This window comes from Alligator sinensis, unplaced genomic scaffold (assembly GCF_000455745.1).
Source record: "Alligator sinensis unplaced genomic scaffold, ASM45574v1 scaffold599_1, whole genome shotgun sequence".
Lineage (NCBI taxonomy): Eukaryota > Metazoa > Chordata > Crocodylia > Alligatoridae > Alligator > Alligator sinensis.
In genome coordinates, this window is record NW_005841968.1 from 1,114,206 (window position 1) to 1,135,754 (window position 21,549).

Sequence of the window (21,549 nt, forward strand, 5' to 3'; positions counted from 1 at the left end):
AAAATTGCTGAACGTTTGCAAACCAATACCAACTCCACCACCATTACCTCATTATAGGAAACTGAAGGTTATAAATACATACGCAAATATAATATAATTGTATCTGAACACTAAACCTATTAAAATAGTTGAAAACCAGAAAATTCAAGAGTTAATGATCTGCAAACAAGCTCAACACTGGCCTTGTATTCCCTTCCCCATCACTGCTCAGCAAGGGCCCTGGTTTGTTGTATTACAGCAACTCTAAAAGCATTTCCATATTAACCAGAAAGAACTTACTATGTTCTACTTCTTGCCTCGGTGCATTTCTGCAACCACAGTCCCTTGGCCTCTGTGGCTGATCTTTGCAGACTGGAGGTAGTTAAGACACACAGGTCTTAAACAGATGGTTACAACAGATACAGAGGACCAAATTCAGGCTCAGTGTAAGTAGGCACAACCCCAGCCCCTCAAAGGAGTTACACCCAGTCATAGCAGGTCTTAGTTTAGTACGCTGTGCTTTTTTGCCCATTAGCACAGCTTAATCCTTTGAAGAGAGGCCATACGGTAAACTACTATACTTTACATGTACACTCAAGGGTTTAGAAATTAGGGTTGCAATCATACAAGTTTGAGTGAGCAATCCTTACTCATGCCAGTTGTCCCATTGATATCAACGGGAATCATCTTTCTATCATTACTCATCTGAGTAATGATTTGTCAAAAGTCTGGAATTTGTACTGTACTTTAATTCAGGTGCTGATTTATGCATTTACTCTAGCTCATACCCAGAACTTGAATCTGTATGAACTTTGATACCTTTGGTTATGAGTCAAGAGACTAAAAACAAAAGTAAAACCAAGAAAACTACTGTCTCAGGAATATACAACGTATCAAAAAAAAAAAAACATATCACTTTCTCTTCAATAAATGTTCCAGCAATTCTTCATTCTGGCTTTTCACTTTAAGGTCCAAATTCTGACCTTGGATGTTCATATGGACTTCGATGGGCATCTGGCATTCACATCCAAAGGCAAGATTAAGCTTTAAGCAATTAGCTTGCTATCACTTTCTCTGCAGCACACACATTCACTCCTTCAAAAATTCACAGTATTTCACTAGCACTGTTCTTAATTTGAAGAGATCATTCAAGCAGCTCTCTGCTTTCATTACTAGTGTAATTAGAATACATTCTCTCTTTCAAAACTATACAAAGTTCTATCTTGACCACAATGAATGGAGAGGTGAGGTTTTCTAAAGCAAACAGTGATAAAAAAGCCTGGATCTAACTGACCTTCACTTTTGAAAATGGAACTTGCATACTTTTGAAAAGGTTATCTCAGCTCTACATTCAAGAAGCTCAGTGTGACCAGTGATCATCTTGACTGATATACTGATTATGGAGCTGCCACTTCAAATGTTGATTTTAGGCATCATTTTCTATTATTGTGTATGTTCCAAGCTGTCCACTCAATACAATTAAGTTGCCTCCGAAATAATTTTTAGAGGCTCTGAGTGTTTGTTTCTCATCAATTGCCATTTTTAAATACCTAAATGAGAATACATAAATAAGGAATAAAGGATTCCCTCCCTCCCCATCCCATGCACTGGATAAAGGGACTGGAACACTGAAACAGTTTCTGGCAGCCTTGATTATTATGACCAAAGGAGAATCCTCACCCAGTACAAGAAGTGGGCAGCCCAAGACCCTGAAAATCTTGGTATCAGTGGGGAGCAGGGACAGAGCAAGGCCCTAGACGCTGGTTTTGACTACAGAGATTCCTGCTTGTTGCTAAGAGAAAGGTCCACCGAGGAATGCAATGAACTAAAGTAGCTCTTGGGGCTTCATAATTTAGAGTGGGGGCAATTTTGACTTCTGAAATATCCCACAGTCAGCAAGGTGCGCAATTCTTAAAGCAACTTTAACTTCTTTGCCCCTTTTTTGAGGACTCTGTCCTACAGCTGCCGGACTCTTGTCCTGATTGTGTTCAAGTCTTTCATATGCATCTGGGCATGGAAGAACCCAGGATTGCAGCGACAGAGGTGCAACAAAGAGAGCTCATTGTGTATGTGCCGCACAGTCGCAGGGAGTGCAGCTGCAGCCCCTCACTGTGAGAGCTCGTTGTGTATGTGCCGCAGGGAGTGCAGCTGCAGCCCCTCACTGTGATCCTGGATGCTCGTGAGCTCTCAAAGGCACGCTAGCGCAGCTCCTGCCAGAGCTCCACATATGCTGGGACTCTATGAGCGCATCAGTGTGAGGCCCTGCTTTCAGCTCCAGGGCCAGATGCTGCTTGCTCTTCCCCGCCCTCCTCCATTCCCCCTAAATTCAGCAGCAAGGAAAAGGAGGGGACAGCCCCTGGGCTCTGTGAAAACAAGGGCTGAGCACTGCTGTTGCTCACCCCTTCCTTTCCCCCGCTGCTGAATTCCGGGAGAGGGGAGGACGCAGCAGGCTCTGGAGCTGCCTAAAAGCAAGGACTCGGGGCAGAGCACATCTGGAGTACTGTGCTCAGCGTGTGCTCCCAGCTGACATGCTGGTGAGCTCAGACAGCATACTGCATAAAGAGGGCTCAGCCAAAGGGGGTGCAATTGTGCCACCACACCCTCTCTGGATCTGCCCCTACATCTGGGGAATTAACCCACAAGGCTACCAGATTTAATACAGAATACAAGGTCTAGCATGGCTTTACTAAATAAGGCATTCCTTGGCTCTGCTTTAGACTCTCGATACCCAAGTTATGCTCGGGTCAAGTCATCTGTTAACAAAAACTAAAGACTGTAAATAAATTGTATAAATCCCAAATACCAAACAACAATATTATTTGGGGTAAATATTAATTTGTATACCAGGCAGTTTAGAACAACAATCTTCCTGATAAAGCATTCAGAATATTCCAGTTCCCCTGCCATAGATCTTCTTCTCTGTTCTTTGTATAGTTCTATTTCTCTTTTAAATTTAATTGATGTTTAAATACAAAACAAAAAATCCGAAATGTGTGTGCATGCGTAAACTGTACATGTAAAACCAAACGGTGCATCACAAACAATAAGGAATAAAAGGGGGGAAAAGGAAGACATAAGGAGGAATTGAAGAAGAAAAGAGAAGTGTACAAATACCAACAATCTAGCTACCAAAGTATTCCAAGAATTCCTTCCAAATTGCACCAAAACGTTCAAAAGCAGGTCAGCCTGCTAAAAATGACACTCTCCGTAGATGCCAGCTGCACCATACAGTTCCTCTCTTCATTTACCCTGCATGCATTAAAATAAACAAGACACAGTTATGTCTCAGTGAAAAGCTAGTTGATTTGTACAAATAGGAACTAATTGGAAGTTGATCCAGCAGTATAAGACAGCTTCCAAAGGCTTCTATACAGTTTGCATCTTGAAGAACCAACTCAGCTGATGAGCATATACTGATGTAGAATACTAAGAGGTAAACCGCAATTTAGTAACATTTTCAGTTAAAGATTGACAAATGCATTTATCAATTTGTTGGCAGCATATGTACCCTCTAAAAATTGATTTAGCCTTGACAAACTATCAACAACAAAATGATTAGAAATCTGCCCCTTGTGTGCATGCACATCCTTCTATTCTTCAACTTAATTGCAGCCTTCTACAATTTCTTGGAATGATTTTATTAAGCTCAGTACATTTTTACATGGAAGTCAACCCTTTCACAACTTACATTTAAGACTGAGAGATGCAAAGTAGCCAGTTACAAATGTACTAGCTGCTTGAGCAGTACCAGAGACTAAGCAAATGGTCTCAATTTTCTTTAAATTATTTTTAATTTATTTTTATTTCCCAGGCTGTAAGCAATGTATAATTATCATAAATACATTCAGAAAAGTCAGATTCAGCAAAGCAGACTCCATAGAATCACAGAAAATTAAGGCTGGAAGGTACCTCAGGAGGTCACATCTAGTCCAACCCCCTGCTCAAAGCAGGACCGTCCCCAACTAGATCATCCCAGCCAAGGCTTTGCCTATCCAGGTCTTGAAAACCTCCAAGGATGGATAGTCCACAACCTCTCTGGTAACTTGTTCCAGTGTTTTACTACCCTCCTCATGAGAAAGTTTTTCCTAATACCCAAGCTAAACTTCCCTTGCTGCAACCTGAGCCCATTGCTCCTTGTTCTGCCATCTGCCTCCACTGAGAACAGTCCAGCTCCATCCTCTTTGGAACAACCCTTCAGGTAGTTGAAGGTTGCTATCAAATTCCTACTCAGTCTTCTTTTCTCCAGGCTAAATGGGCTCCTACAGAGATGCAGGGAGCCAGCTCTGACGTGCTGAAAATTCAGTGCTTCAGAGCAAACTCAATTAATCGAGTCTGCTGGAGCACAGAAATTCATGCGCTCCAGCAGCGTCCCTCATCATGTGCATCAGCAATCCCGTGCTGAAAAACGGAAGCAGAACACTTTTAATTCAAGATCATCAAATCAGTTTGAGTTTAAAGCGCCCCGCTGCCATTTTTCAGCGCAGGAGACACAGATACACATGACATTTGGGTGTTTTTAATTAGCACAGCTCGCTAATTAAAGTGCCCCCCTCCCCCATGCCTCCCGGAGCATGTGTAAAAATGCCCAATATGCCCAGTTCCATCAACCTCTCCTCAGGTGCTCCAGCTCCCTAATCATTTTCATTGCCCTCCACTGGACTCTCTCCAATTTGTCCACATCCTTTCTGTATCAGGGGCCCAAAACAGGACAAAGTACTCCAGATATAGCCTCACCAGCGATGAGTAGAGGAGAATAATTACTTCCTTCAACATACTGGCAACGTCCTACCAGTGCAGCCCAGTATGCTGTTAGCCTTCTTGGCATCAAGGGCACACTGTTGGCTCATATTCAGCTTATTGTCCACTGTAACCCCCCTTCTCTCTTACCCTCACCTCTAACACCTTTCTTCTTAAGTATGACCCAATGCATATAAACAGATATCGCCTAATGAAGTGGATCAGCTGTGCAAGGATATGTCCCAGCACATCTGATCTGCTTCATTGGGCAAAACGGATTTTGCCCACTGTCCTGAAGGGTCAGGCCCCTTCTGCTCCTGGGCGCACCTTTGCAAATAGGGAAACAGGATTCCCTGGGTGTGCTTCCCACTTGCAAAAGCATGCCCCAAGTTGGAGCGCAGCACCATGATGCACACACAATTTTAATATATTCACGTGCACTTATCACGATGTCAAAGAGGAACTTTATAAAGAGCAAATCATATACCAAGTTCCTTCTTCAATCTTTCAGTGTCTGCTCATACACCCCTTTCTATACTTAATCTCATCCCCTGCTGCCTTACAGTGTGCCCAATGAACACTGTGAAGTCTTTAGGGACAGGGACCTGGTGTTGTGCGAGTGGATGCAAATCACCATGCACATCTGTGCTAGTACATAAATAAAACACATCACATGAGAATCTAACTCGTTTTGTATTTTAGGGATCGAAAAAGAAGAACAAACTTGAAGCACATTCTAGAAACAGAAAAGTATAGCTGCCCAAAATCATCCATGTCCAAATGGCAGTACAATTGCCACTCCTGCAAAATCATGCCTGTCCTTGCACTCAGGACAATTAGTTTGTCACGAATACACCCAAATGCAGGGTTAATTTTAAAGGTACCCTGTGCATAAAATATCCTCCTTAGATACCACAGTAAATCAGGAAGGGCACCTCATCTGACAGATGTGCATACCTGGGAAAAGGTTTTTCTGTGATATCTTTTACTGCACCAACTGTATTTGGTCCAGTAAAAGAAAAGATGATCCAATAAAAATCTCACAGACAGTCCTTCCCTCTTGTACATTTCCTGGACCATTATGACTACAACAACACTCTGACCCTGCTGCTATCTGGGGAAAGGAAGTCTTCTGCATGATGCACATGCTCCCTGAGAACAGAATAGAAAAATAAAGTATTTAAAAGATTCCTTTGGTAAACCTTGTCTAGGGACCCCTGATATTAAGGAGCCCATCTAGGCCCCCAGCAAGGGAAAGCTGGGATAACCTGATGAACTGGCAGGTCTGCTGGCTGAAGATACCACTTTGCGCAAAACTGTTAGATGCAGGTGCTATCCACAGATAACAGATTTCCAGATAGAGAAACAGTGAGATTTTGCTGTTACTTTTTGCATTCTGTCTTCCAAATTTAATAACAGTAGTTACCTTTTTTTTTATATGACCCATCTTTCTTGTGCAATAAATCAAACTGCTGTTTTATATACCTGATTGTCTGCAGTGAGGGCGATATTCAGAGCAACTGGCCTGTATAACTGATAGCTATAGCATTTTATTTCTATGGGGAGAAAAACTGTAAGCGATTCTCAACCAGGGTGCTACTGTTAGGTGTGCAAACATGATCCACAAGATGAACCCAGAGATTTCAAATCAGAATACAGCATTGAAAACATTCTGCCCTGTTATGGTCCTTCTGCAACAGAAGAATTTCTCCATTATTTTTCTGTAGTCAAAAATGAGTGAAAAGTAAGAACTGCCATTTTCTGAAGGGTGCCTTAAGTCTAAAAAGGTTGAGAACAACTGACCTCTAATACTGTGCAAATCAAAGGGGAACAATTCCACAAGCTGGCGGGTCTCCTCTACTGGAAGTGTAAGGTCTGGTCTGGTCTGGGGCTGAAGAGACTGCGATTTTTGGGGGGAAGAGTTACCCCAGGGCAAAAGCTAGTCTGCTTCCTACAGATGCGGAGGCCCAGTGAAGAGAAGCTGAGGAGTCACCCCAATGTCACCAAACTTGTCACGTAGTTGTTTTTAAACAAATAGTATTTTTTTTCCATTTGAATCAACCAGTGTAGTGAAGGGACAGTGCAGTGATTCTGTGGTGGGACTGGTACATTTTCATGGCAGATGTGCAAGATGTACGCAGGGACCATAGGGGGTAGGAAAAGCAGCAGGCCTAAATCTCCAAAGCAAGGTGATATTAGTTTAAGTACTTCAGTTATGAGCCCCAAAATGATTACAACTTTCAGACAGTGTTACAGCACCCAGCCTGTGAAAATCCAGTCATTTTAAGATGCCTCTTAAGCAGGCACCTGAAATGTGAGCCATTTAAAAAAAAATATACATACATATATACATACATACATACATATACACACACACGCTCACATACATACACACACACAATACTTTAAAAAATTATATACATACATATATATATATGTATAATGTGTATGTATGTATACATACCACCCCCCCGATCACTTTAAAAAACTTATATCTAAAGTCCACAACCATTTAAAAAAATTATATACATACATATATATATATATGTATGTATACATACCACCCCCCCGATCACTTTAAAAAACTTATATCTAAAGTCCACAACCATATCTAAAGTCCAATACATAGCTAAGGAAATAGGGTAGGTGGAGATGGGGGTGGGGAGGACAGTGGTATCTGGAATCTTTTATTATAGAAATAATCCTACTGGCCCAAACCTCAACTGAAGCACTGCAAACACTTTGAGATACAAAGATGAAAAATGCCATATAATACCAAATGCATAAGAGAAGCTAGGACATTCGAGACCATTAAAAAGGGAATTCACTCCGGGCTCTTAGTGACAGCTAGAGCAAGAGGAGAATCTTTAGGGAGATGACTCAGAGTCCAATATCTTCCTTCACATTTGAGCAACTAATACAGAAAGATGGAAGGGCCATGTGAGGAAAGAATAAGGCTAGTAAATACGTACAGCTTAGCTAAGGAGCAAGAAAGATGACTGCAGTATTTTACGAATACTGGGTAACTGGTTGCAATGATTATCCATACTCTTAAAAATGTGCATGTGTTTTTAGTCTGAATTTGTATATCTTCAACATGCAGATTTGGTTAGGCCTTTCCATGTTGGACTGAAGAACTCTCCCTTACCAAATTTCTGGTTCCCTGTACAGATACTTAAAGATTGCAATCAAGTTACCTAGTGACCTTCCTTTTTCACAAAACAAGGGAAAAAAGCCACATCACTGGTAAAACCAGACCAGAAAAAAAATCTTCAGGAATATACTGGTGGGAATTCTCCCCTTTATTGGATCATCCACTGTCCCCACTCCCAATCGGTCTCCAACCCCTCTACTTTCTGTGACCCAGGGCACTGATGGCCTGACCATTTGCAGAAGCCTGTGTGAATAGTACACCCACTGAAAAGTCAGAAGGAACAAGAGCATAAGTTCTGCACATTTGAGCATTTGACCTTATGCTGACTAAACTAAAAGCAATTGTTCAGACAATGACAACATCTTATCAGCATGTCAGGAAAGAAAGGCAGATAGCTCCAATCGTGCTATTAAATACTCAGGGTTTCTGTTTGGCCATGTTTCCTTTATGTGGATAACACGAAAAAACAATAGACAGATTCCAAGCAAGACAATGCCCGCTGCATGCAAGAAATTCTCATGCACGTACGCTGCTTCCTTACAGACCATTAAGTCACTTCCTTTAGAGACTTTTTATCTCTTAGCTCCTAAAAATGAGTTCAACTGATTTTGTTGGTGCCATGCACCAGGTAAAAAGGGGCAGCTCTGCACATGGACTACATGGCTCAAAGAGCTGGTAATGAGCCTTTCAGAGGCCTTTGAGGCTTTTCACCTCCAGGTCACCGGCTTTCAACCAAACCCAACTGATCGTGGCCAGAAATCATTGCCATGTGATGGAGATTTTATGGTCTGTATAAAATGCCGAGGGGCTGCAAACAAGCTGCTGGCAAGCAGGCACCTGCATCACAATTGCCATCTCCATCAGCATCTTCACCAGAAGAAACAAGGATACGAGATCCTTTAGAGTTTTGTCATTGACTTCAGTGGCAAAAGAATCCAGCCTCTGATTAATGAGAAGGTACCGCTATCCTCTCTTCACCTCTAGAATGATTTCCCCTGAATACCTGGTTTGAAGTTTATCAGCAAAAGGCAGTATGGGAAGCTTGAAACATGCAATCTGTTTGCACCGTGCCTATCACAACGGAGTCCTGGTCCAGGACAATCAGACATAGTGCAACAATTCCACTAATAATAGCAAGGATTTCAGCCTTCATTGCCAGCACAAACAGAACACACTAATTATTTTTAAGCTGTTTTCATTTGGTTGCTGCCAACTATGGGCCTCAAACACAGAAGCCACCCTCATGCTTCTCAAACAACAGCAGTGCTCTTAGCAACAAATAGTAATGCACAAGCATGCAGCCAACACAACATTTTAGTACTCATTTTTGCGGGGTGGAGTTTGATAAATTCTAGTCCCTCAGGGCAAAAACATGAGTATAATCTGTATGCATTACAAAATGGCTCCACTCACAGGCCTCCTTCCCTCAAAGACGGAAAGGACAACAGAGTTACAGCTCAAGTAGCCACATTATTCAGTATTGAATGTAAAGAAGTTGATAAAACAGAGTTACAATACATTACATCCTGGAATCAAGGTTTCCTGAAAGCTTCTGAAAATGTATAGCATGAGAAATTAAATGCTGGTTACTGTAGGCAAGACTAGTAATAGTGACTGTAGTCAAAAAAAGAAGCCATTACACGTTTCACTAATAACTCATGCAGAGATATTAGCAGGAAATTGTTTTATAGACTGAAGGAAAGTTATGTCAGGATTTTCTCCAGGATAGGGTGGTCTGTTCCCTAAAGATGGGGCGGGCAGCCCTGTTACGGATGATCAACTCTGGGACATTCTGCTAATGTCAATTCTGGTAATGTCTGCACGTGTCCCCCCGATCTGTGCATGAGCTTAAGACCCAGAGAAAAGAAAAAAAGGGGGGGAGGCTGGGAGGGAATAGCTTGCAAGGAAGAGAAACTAGGCTGCTGTGCTGGGGAAAAGCCAGAGCAGAAAGTGGCTCTTTAATGTCTGGAAAGGATGACGGACTTTGGTTCGATCTATTTGCACTACTAGAGACTGAAGCTTGTTTGATAGGACTAGTATCAGAGCTAACCGGCCTGCAACAGGTACCAGAAGAAATGCCCCTTGATCATCAAATGGACTGATATTACATCATCAAGTGTGAATCATAATCTTGCATCATCAGGACCTAATGATTCAGTATCACAGACAACCATCATGTAAGTACTATGAATGGTTTAGGACTCCTTCTCACTCTAACATACCTCTCCTTTTTCCTGCTAGTTGCTAAGAGTAGGGAAGAGTTTGGACAACTTGCTCAATTCAGCATCCTTGAAGGAAAGCAAGAGTGAATAGAGCTCTTTTGGGCTTTGTAAGAGCCTCAGGCGAGCACAGCAAGCAGCTCGTGCCACAGGTTCAGTATTACTGCGCCAGCCTTGTTAGAAGCTAGGCCACAGAGAGAACCTGCAATGGCGCACACTCATTTGTCCAGCAGATGATACCTTAGAACTTCGTTTTTAAAATACACGGCTGCCCGGGCCCCTCCCCAATCGGAAGAAAAGGAACCCTTTCATGCCCTGAAATATTATTAACGCATAAGAAAGCAAGCAATGCCATGTTCATAGGCAAGAGACTTGTCACAACATTCCACATCATGAAACAAACATGCTGTTGACACAATTAGACAAGCTACATCCATTAACGCAGGGTTGGATTTACAGCTGTAAGGAACTGCACATTGCATCTGCATGTATTATGCAAGATTGGATTGCCTATAAACCTAAACTGCCTTCACTGTGTTGCATGGCAGAATTAGATGGCAAGATTCAGACTCAGACTAAGCTAATGATCAAAGGCAAAGGGAGAAAATATTATTTGGGAGGGGCCGAGTGCAGGCACGCCCCCCCACCCCCCCAAGCAGGTAAGTCTATCATGGGGAAGGGGCATGGGAGGGCAGATCGAGGCCCCCCACAGTGAGGGAGGGAGTGGGACAGAAGCAGGGGCTGGGGTGAATGGGGCCCCGGGGTGGAGGGTGGTACACTCAGAGCCTGGGCAGCTTATCCAGGGGCGTGGAGGGGCTCCCGCCACTGGGCACACCCCAGCAAAAACCTGGGGGGCACGTGTCCCCACCCCGATCTGTACGTGGTGGTGAGAGCAGGCTGCCACTACACACTGAGGCTCTGTGCCCCAGTTTTTGCCCTGAGAGCCGCGCGATGCCATGTGCCTGCTGCTGCCAGGCAGGTAGGGGACTGGGTGCAGCCCGGCAGCAGCAGGCACATGGCATCGTGCCACTCCCGGAACAGCAGCAGTGGGGCGCAGAGCCCAGCCCGCAGCAACAGCCCACTCTCGCCCTACACCCAGACTTGGCGGGGGGGGCACATGCCCCTTGGGCCTCCGCCAGAGTGCACGCAGCGGCAGCAGCCAACCCATGCCCCTCTGATAGTCCTACAACCCAGCCTGGGGCCCCATTCACCCCAGTCCCTGCTCCTGTCCCACTCCCTCCCACACTGTAGGGGCTTTGATCTGTCCCCCCACCCCAAAGCCCCTTCCCCTTCACAGAGTAGACTGAAAATTGCCTGGATGCCATGCTGGGCAGTAGTCCACACACCGGGGCTGTGATCCTGGCTGCATGTCTCTAAGCCCTGTTAGCCCTGGCCGTCTGCTGCCTGTGCTAATGATCTTGCAAGGTGAATGTCAGGCAACCGGAGCAGTATGTAACCACAACCACAGATGTACCACCTTTTACACTGATGGGCTGTGGGGATAGGGCTCCCTCCTTAGCCAGTACACTTCATGGCGTCTCTGACATTAAAACAATAAACTTGGATTTTCCAAAAATACTAAATAAAATCCTTGCTTGGGGCTGCTCAGGTTGGGAAAGCACCAAGAAAGAAAAGGTCTTATCCTGCTTCTGTCAACATCAGTGTGAGTTTTAGAGCAGGATCAGCCCATCCAAGGGTAATTGAGTGCATACAGTACGTGCTGCCTGATCAGTTTGAACTTCCTGACATGTTTACAGCAGTTGTGATTACTTGTGTCAGGGGGGCTGCATACACCATCATTTTCTCTATAAAGGTGTCATGGTTTTGATATCAGGGGATGTAGAAGAAGAGGTCCAGTATTTTATTACAACAGGTCCCTGATCTATATATCAGACATGTCCAGTGTTTGGTCTCTGAACTCTAATTGCCGAGTTGAGATTAGATTTTAAAAGGGGATTGCCATAAAAAAAAAAAAAAGAAAGTGACAAAAACAGAAGATGTTTATGGTACAATCAAAAAAACAGGGAAATAAAGGGAACACAAAGCCTTCAGCTTATCTCTTCAGATCACTGAATCAGAGGATATAAACAAGGGGAGCAGAGCAAGTTTCATTTGTTGGTTCCTAGTTAACAACACCTACCCACCCCATAAGTAAATAATCAAAACAGGATACAGGGTGTTGCTGAATTATTTCCCTTGAAATGTGATAGAGAAAGATTGGGACAATTGGAACACAGCAGCACGCAGCTTTAAGGCCATTAAATTGCCATTAATATGAGGTCCAACTTTTCTCACGAGGATCACCCAGTGACTTTGTATTGGCTTAAAAACGAGACTGACATACCAAAACGTATCCTGGCTTTAAGTGGAAAAAAAAATCATGAGATGGAATCTACTGCCCTCTCCTGGTAACTAAACTGTACACGTGCACATGGCTGCCCCCAAACACAGCCACCACAGCACTCTTTTAAGACTTTGCAACTGGACTTCGGCAAACTATTTTTTTAATGCTGAAATGTACCTACAGTTTCAGGTGCCGCTGCACTGGAAGCAAAATTTTGAAAAGCATATAGACTATGATCTCTCAGAGTCACCTTGGGTTTTTTCTATTGCTCAACCCCTGGTCCATAGGCCAAATCCATTTTGTGGCACCATGTCATCTAGCCTGTGGGGAGCCCTGCAGGATGCAGCCCTGTGCGCCAGATGGCCCCCAGGCTCTAGGATGCAAGGCACCTATCCCAGAGACAGGGGGGGTGGGCAGGGGTGACACACAACCTCAAGCACCAGACCCTGGCTAGACAAGGAAGGAGCAGGGCTCCATCATCTGGTCCCACAGTGTGACCCCAGGGTCTGAGTTGACCCACACAGGGCACATCAAGCCAGCCTGGCACACAGCATCCTGGATGCATGCCACAGTGCCCTCTCTGGCAACTCCATTTGGTGTAGGTCCAGGAGCAGGTGCCATACCCGCTAGATGCAGTGGGAGGGCCAGGGATGGAGGCTCCATTGGCCTGATTCATCCCATGGACAGGCTCAGTGCCACTCAGCTGGCCTGTGAGGTCAGACAAGTTTGGCAACCCTGGTCTAAACAGACAGTTTCAGGTCCCCTTGGGCAATTACCCCTGCAGCCGCCCTTCGCAAAGTCTAGAGGTAGAAAACTAAAGGAGTTGTTTGCACTTCAGCAGCACCTCAAGGAGAAAACAGAAGGTTTTCTGGTATTTCTGGTTTACAATTCTTTTAGATTGGAGTAATGTGTTCATAGGGGGAAGGGGAGGATGCATGGGTTTTGGGGGCAGCTGTGGTACTCAAATGTTGGAATGCTGCTGTGGGAGAGGAACAGGGGGTAGAAAATTTTGGACATACCCTGTTTATCTCCCCCCTCAGCATCTACCCTCTGCCATGGTGAGAGCCAATACTAGGATACATGGACTTCTGCCCTGACCCCGTATGTGGCAGTTCTTAGGTACTGATCCAACCCTATCAAAGAACATCCATCTATGCGAGGAAATCCCCCTTGCAGACAAATATGTTCATTAGGATCCCCTGGCACCAGTGGATCCAATCATACATCTAAAAGACAAGCAGGTGGACTTTTAAAATGGTTAATCAAACATCACTATACACATAAAAATGGCAGCTGTTGAAACAAAGCTAGTAAAAGAGCATCTTGAGTCCTGTTGGAAATTGAATATTATGGTATTCTGACATCTGTACCCAAAGACGCATTAAAAATTTGTCTTGTTTGAAAGGTGGTTTCGCAAACGTGGTTCAGAGGTTGCCGTCATTATCCGAACAGAACAGGACATCTAAATAAAGGACAGCATGAAGGCAAATGTGCATAATGCTCAGAGCAGGCACAATTCTTTCTGGAAGTAATTTACCCATTAGTTACTGCCAAGCCAAACAATTCCTCTGATGCAGAAAAACAAAACATTAAAATGTTCTAGGGACTCTACAGGAACACGGGGATCTACTGGGTCACACGCAACCATGTCACCATTCCACTCATAAAATTTACCCAGCTCCCACTTAAAAACCAGTTGCATTTCTTGTCCCCTCTACTCACGCAGATGACAAAGCTGAGAAGGACTGCAAACATGCTGGAGAAGAAGGATCTCAACAGATTGGAAAGTTGGGCTAGAGCTAACAGGATGAAGTTCAGTGAAGACAAATGTAAGGTGCTACACTTCAGGAAGAATAAGTCAAAAACGCAAATATAAAATGTGGGACACCTGGCTAGATGGCAGCACTATGGAAAAGGGTCCGGGAGTCTTGGTAGATGACAGACTCAGTACGAGTCTGCAGTGTGATGCAGGTGCTCAAAAAGCAAATGCAGTTTTGGGCTGCATCAATAGAAGCATTAGGTGCAAGACAAGGGAGTTAATAGTGCCTCTCCACTCGGCACTGGTTACGTCTCATCTGGATTCTGGGCTCCACATTTTAAACAGACTGTGAAGTTAGAGAGGGCCCAGGGGCAGGCAACACAGAAGATCAAGGGCTTGCAAAGCAAGTTGTACAAGGAGAGGCTGAAAGAGCTAGACATGTTCAGCTTAAGGAAAAGGTGCTTGATAGCAGTCTTCAAATACTTGAAGGGCTGCCATAAAGAAGAGGGAAAGCACCTTTTCTCTCTTGTTGCAGAGAGAAGGACATGGACCAATGGCTTGAAGTTGCAGCAAACTAAGTTTAGATTGGATATCTGGAAAAACTTCTTCGCTGTTAGAACAGCGAGGCAGCAGAATAGACTGCCTAGGGAAGCTATGAGGTGCTCTCTTGAACACTGGAGGTGTTCAAGAAGTGGTTGGATGGGCTCTGGTCAGGTGTATATTCTACTACAGGTATTTCTCATGTTTCTGGGCTCTGCTGGTTGTCCCCAGCCACCTCTTTCTGCTACGTGTGTCAGGGTGTTTTTTAAGCCTCCCCAGAGGCACTGGGTGTTGGCTACAGCCAAGGCTGGGAACCTTGACGGGGGTGTGTCAATGCTGCTGCTGGGATGAAAGCCAGAGGTTCCTGGCTAGAGGGTCTTGCTCCTCCACTCGGGGTCAGATCGATCGCCATACCTGGGGTCAGGAAGGAATTTTACCCCACGGTCAGACTGGTATGGACTGCGAGAGCTTTTACCTTCCTCTGTAGTGAAGGATATGGCCCTCTGCCTGGGACCTCTTGAGCACATACTGACAACATTTTATAGAAGCAAGACATTAGCTGCCATGGTACCCCTGCTTTACCTGTGGCAGATTAAGGTGTTAGGTCTATGTTGCATCGGTTTGACAATAGTCTTATGAAGAGTTTTGATTATGGTCCATATGAGATGGTTTGGATAGGGATGATCCTGCCCCAGGCAGGGGCTTGGACTAGATGACCTCTGGAGGTCCCGTCCAGCCCAACTTTTCTCTGATTCTATTCGCAAGTTTTATCAGAACCTCACTCCTCTCATGTTAGACACCTGCTTCAAATGTCTGTGAACCAATTTAGGCTGGACATTTTTTATCACTTTGTTCTCATGCCAACATTATCTTTTAGTCCAAATAGCTCTTCTTCCCTTCTGGTGTTAAAACCTCTGATGGATTTCTAAAGAGCTATCCCTTCTTTGCCTTCTATTTTGCTAAGCTAAATAAAGCCAAGCTTTTGAAAGGATACAGTTCAAGGGGCAAAGGCAGGTATTACAGTCATTTCAAGAGTGAGGTAGAAATGGACACGGAAAAAACCTTTGTATTTGAAGCTCCAACTGTTTCTTTAAATAATCAATTGCATCATCTACAAGATGAAGTCAAAGCATATAGCAGGGGCAATCTTTTCAAAATGTATACATACTTAATAGCGTTGCCAAATCTAGCAATTCTTTTTTCTCATAAGTGTCATGTTAGGTTATGTTTTTCTTAAAGCTTCAGTACCCACATTCAGACCCAGAGACGAAAGGTGCTTTTCCTCTTCTTTACACAGCCCTTCAAATATCTGAAGACTGTTATTATGTCCTTGCTTAATCACCTTTTCCTTAAACTGAACATGCCTAGCTCCTTTAGCCTCTCCTTGTATGACTTGTTTTCAAGCTCTTGATATTTTTTATTACCAGCCTCTCTAACTTCTCCACATCATTTTTAAAATGTGGAGCCCAGAACTGCACACAGTACTCCAAATGAGGCCTAATCAGTGCATGGAGAGGCTCTATCAGCCTCCGTATCTTGCTCCTAATACTTCTATTGATACAGCCCAAAACCGCGTTTGCCTTTTTGTGTGGCTGCATTGCACTGCAGCCTCATAGAGTCTGTGATCTACTTCTCCACAGTGCTACCATCCAGCAAGGTATCACCCATTTTATATCTGTGTTTTTTATTATTCCTCCTTAGGTGTAGCATCTTGCATGCGTCTACACTGAACTTAATCCTGTTAGCTCTACCCCAAATTTCCAACATATTGAGAGCCTTCTGAATTGCACTCACATCCTCCAGTGTGTTCACAGTCTTTCCCAGTTTGATGTTGTCTGTAAATTTGTTCAAGAGCGTGACTCACAACTGTGTACACTTATAGCTAGCAAGATTGACAAAAGCATGATGGAGCACTGATTCCTCAGACAGGTCAGGTACTATTGTCACAAACAATAATACACTATTAAATGGCTATTTTAGTATCTTCAGTAGGGGTTTTTCTCCTCCGAGGCTGTAATAAGTTAATAATCTCTTTAAAACAGAATTTAAGGCTTTTATGTTGACAGATGAAGTCCTGCCTGATAGTTTGGCACTTGGTAAGCTGCCAGGGGAGACCCAGGTTTCATTTTCCAATCCCAGTTCAATGCGATTGAAGGGCTCCTCAGAAGAAGATTCTTTTAGCAGCTCAGTATGTAACATCCCAGATGATTAAAGAGCAGAAACTGGAGGTCTCATCAAGATTCCAGCTCATCTTCTACAGCAAAAGGACGACAGCAACCCAAAATTCAAAGGAAGGGTAGAGTCAAGTCTAAAAATCACAACAGACTAGTAAGCAAGCTTGAGCTTGCTCACACTGGGGACTCAGGCCTCTGGCACACACTTAAGATGTGATTAAACTGTTAATCACATTTTAGGTTGTTACCTGGCCACGCATTAATGCAATTAATGGTGTGATAAAACAAGTCATAAAGTTATTACATAAACAATGAGTAGTAACTCTGTGGCTGGTAGCTATCACATCATTAATTGAATGTGTGGCCAGACTGGGGCTCCCAGCCACAGCCGCAGGTACACCTCAGCTGATGGGGCTCCCAGCCATGATCTAGGCTCCCAGTCACAAGATGCACCCCCACAGCTGGGAGCCTATCAGCTGTTGGCTCCCAGTCTTGTGGGTACATGATGTGCCATCAGCCAACCGGACTCCCAGACACAGTAGCTTGCTACTTGCTAGGACAAGTGGAGCATAGGAACATCATCCTGTGCACCACCAGTAAGGCATGATGGGATCTCTGGGTGGATTCCACAATCATGCCTCCTGCTATGCACATGTGGCATGGCAGAAAGTGGAGCTGAGGGAATCCCGCATCAGATCCCATTGCGCCTTCACCTACACATCTGCCAGGGGCCTTAGGCTGTAAAGTCAACTTAGTAAGAGCGAGAGGCCAGATGTTTTCCTGTGTGTCACACTGTCCCTGCATATCCAAGACACCTCAAAGGCTGTTAACCTTGAGAAAACAGCAAAGACCCATTTGGCCTGAGAAGAGCAGGACAAAGTTTTCTTTATGCCTTCATTTACTGAGAGAGTCTATTTATATTCATACTAACCAAAGGACTGCTGGCATTGTTTTCTTTTAACTATTGTACACAGATGTTTAAATCACGGGTCAAGATATGTGATAAGAACTGGTAAGAGCAGACAAGCCTTTTCTGTGACTCCATTCTCTCCTTCAAAAGGGACTCTATGCCATCATTCATAGATTTCTAACAATTTATTTTCACACTTTCTTTAACTGTGCCCTCCCAAGCAAAACTGTGGGCCATTTACCATGCTGAGCCAGTTTATTCTCAATTGCACAAGTGCCAAGGGATAACTGTGATGGATGAATTTTAAAGGTGTAAAACCAGGCATCATCTTGAAAACGGTGAAGAGGGATTCAGCATCTTCGGTTAGAAAGAATAGAAAACAGGCAAAAAATGAAAAGTATCCTAATATTGTGTTTTAAGTGTGTTATCTTTCCATAAAATTAGCCATTTGGCAATGTACTAATCTCTTTTGTTGTCATTTACATAACAATATTAGCCAACTTTGGCATTTCTTTACCCATATTCTATACAAGCATGTAGAGCAAGAGAAAGTTCATGCTCCAAAGAGTTGATAGATTAAATACAGAATACAGGAAGAGAATAAGAGAAAGGAAGTTTCAACATTACCTCTATTTCACAGGTGGGGAACTGAGGCACAGAGATTTTGTGATTTTGCCAAGGTCACCCAGAAAATCTTATGACAGAACCAGGAACTGAACACAATGATGCTAAGTCACAGTCTCTTGCTTTAGCTATAAAGCTAGTCTTCCTTCCACTTGAGCTAGCTGAAATCCATACTCAAAGTTTAATCATTAGCAATGCATTCCAACAAGACTGAAATAGCAAGGCTGCTTCTAAAAACAATCCACAGCCTTTATTTCCCCACGAACCCTGCAGAAAGAGACCTAGTTTTAGCAGGGCTGATATGGCAGAGTGAATTATGGCATTTCACAACAATCTAGATTACAGTTTACACTGGTGTCTGCATCTGTCAGGAAAGGTAACAATCACACCAGCAGCATTGTGACCCAAATGTCCCTTTTTGTGCTTCGTTTTGGTCCAATTAGTTCTGCTGTTTTAATAATCCTACTTACTTATTTTATATCCCAGCTTTTCAGCATGAATCCTCTTAGCCATGAACTGCCCTTCAATCAGTGCTCGTATCTCTACTTCCTTTGGAAAGTCTGGAACCTGTATCAAAGGAGAACTGCATTAAATTAACATGCACTTTATGTAGTATACACCACCAGGTTGGAGCCGAGTTAAAAAATACAAAACAGATTTATAGTTCATTATCCTTGGCTTCACCCTGAAGCCTGCACTCACAACTCAACCCCTATTCTTCAATCACATACACAGAAAACTCCCAGAGACTCATGACAGAAAGCATACAGCCTATAACCTTGGCATTGTTGGCAAATCCTTCAAGCCCAAAAATCAATGCACGATGGGGAATCTTTCTAATACCAGTTGTAAATTCTGTATTTATTCCTCAGCCCCAAAGGCGACTTATGAAACTCACCTCAGGAATGTTATCTCCCTTTGGGATTGTTTAGAAATAATTCAGACGCACTAGGCAATGCCAACAAAGAAAAAGGGCTTAAATTTGTCCTTTTGTTTAAGGGGTAGGGGGAGAATCTTTAATCTTGAGACTACATTTTTCATTGCCTACCATTTGGACAACATTAAGAATTGACTATGCAGCCGCTAATCAAAAAGTATTTGAGACTACTGGTGAGGTTATAAATACGGGACAGTATCAAGCTCTCTTTAACCACCTCTCAGAATTATCAGTTGACTAAGGCTCATGCATATCCCTTGAGTTTCAGTACCACCTTTCCTGATTAACCTAATAATCCAGTCTATGAAACAACACTCACTGCCCAAGAGAGAGGAAAAGGATATGCAGATGTTTCTTTCCATTAAATTGTCATTTGTCCAAGGAACTGTCGCTCCAATTTGATTTGATCTTCTGTTTCATGACAACCCACCCACTGCTTTCTGATCACCTACAGCAGCTTTATCAAATTCACCTTGTGCCCCAGGCCAGATCTGGACCACAGGCCTCATTACAGGCTGGATCTGTGGCAAGCACTGTACTGGCAATGGCCAACACAAGAGCCAGTGGGCCAAGCAGCCATAGGACATGTGGGGCTCTGTCAGCATAGCCCTCACTCTCCATCTGCTGCCAACAATTACGTCCACTAGGATCACACCCACCACTAGCTAAACCCCCAAACTCCCTGGCCTACTAGTAACCTAGCAGCTAGAGGTAGCAGCTCCACTGGCTGAAACCAGCCTGTGGACCATATATTCAATACCCCTGACCCACACAGACACAAGAAGGCAGAACACATTCTTTACTCTGTAGGCCTAAGAGAAAAATCAATTTTTCAAGCAAAAGTGCAACCTATCCAAACCTGGCAATTATTTGTGATTCATTCATATCCCTCCGATAGCTATACCCAGGAACGTACTTAATCTGGCGACTTAAACATGTGAGACCCAAGGAAAAATGTCTTGCATTCAAAAGCTCGTCTAATTACCCAGCTAAATAGTTGGTTCAATAAAAGAGCTCACCCTAAGACATCCTTGCCTCTGGCATAAATCCTGGGCCAACGTGGCTACAACATCAATCTTATGCTACCATAACGTACACGTATACGTCCTATAAATTGATGATGGGTTTGTTTGTGCCCACAGAAATAGATGTCAGAGTAAAAAAACACAGACTTTTATAATTAGATATGGCAACAACAACTGTTAATCTACCTCTTGGTAGTTTGCACTTCTTCACAACTCTCAAAGTCAGGAGGACAGGGTAAAGAGGTGTTGACCGTCTTATAACTAGCTAGAATGGTTTAGCAAAACTGAATAGGAAATGTTTTCTTCCCCCAGTCTCAGGAAAATTTGAGAGAGATCAAAAAATGCTCCCATCCCATACTGGAGTGAAAAAACTAAATCTTGATTATTATTTTTTTTTTTATCTGGAAAAAAATTCTGTTCAGCTCAACTGAAACATTTTGTTCAGTAACTCTGGAAGGTGTCATCAAAATTATGTCTTTATTTTTTGTCTAGATTTATTAAAGTGTTGAGACTAAAACACTGGCCTAAAAATATGAAACTTTTTGGTTCAAATATCATGAAGTGTTCATTTGGGTCATTTCTAAATTAATTTTTATTAAAAAATTCAGTTGGGAGTTTTGTCCAAACTTACTCTGTTTTATGAACAGTTTGGGTATCAACAAATCCACATTTTTCATCAAAAAAGCAGTTTGCAGCAAATTCTCAACCATCTCCAAGTTTAGTCTATACTGAAAGCTCACCTCCCACAACTGAAGCACGGATTAGAAAAATCTTTCAGCATAATCACTCCGAAGATTTGTATCAAGAAATGTGACCCAAAAGCAAGAATCCCAGGTGCAAGAGACTCCCATAAGCCATGAATGCCAAAGTAGCTTACTATGAAATATTAAATAGCTTGTCACTACCTTGTTGTTGTCTTTGTTGAATCTGTGGATCCCAACAGCTTCAGGTGTAATCTCCATCACATCAAAATAGAAACCTAAATCAACACAAATTAAAACTCTTATCATGTTTTCTCCTTGTGCAAAAGAAAACAAGGACAAATAAAAGTATCTTATTTCAGCAAATGACTACAAAAATGCAATGCTCATAACTTTAGGGCACTCACCAATGCAAGGGAAGCACTTCATTCATAAAGCAGTGGAGC

General features: G+C 43.3%; 1 protein-coding gene across 9 annotated transcripts in view; it reads right to left on the reverse strand.

Moving 5' to 3' along the window:
- Positions 1–21,549, reverse strand: part of XYLB (xylulokinase) — a 129,666-nt gene that overhangs the window by 65,146 nt on the left and 42,971 nt on the right. For all 9 annotated transcript variants that reach the window (XR_003093315.1, XR_003093318.1, XR_003093319.1 and 6 more), the window contains 2 exons: positions 21,308–21,381; positions 18,911–19,007 (listed from right to left, as the gene is read on the reverse strand). Coding sequence is in view for 1 of the 9 variants with exons in the window: in XM_025200447.1 (XP_025056232.1) it covers positions 18,911–19,007; positions 21,308–21,381 (171 nt within the window). In the remaining 8 variants the exon portion in view is untranslated. The remainder of the gene's footprint in view (positions 1–18,910; positions 19,008–21,307; positions 21,382–21,549) is intronic.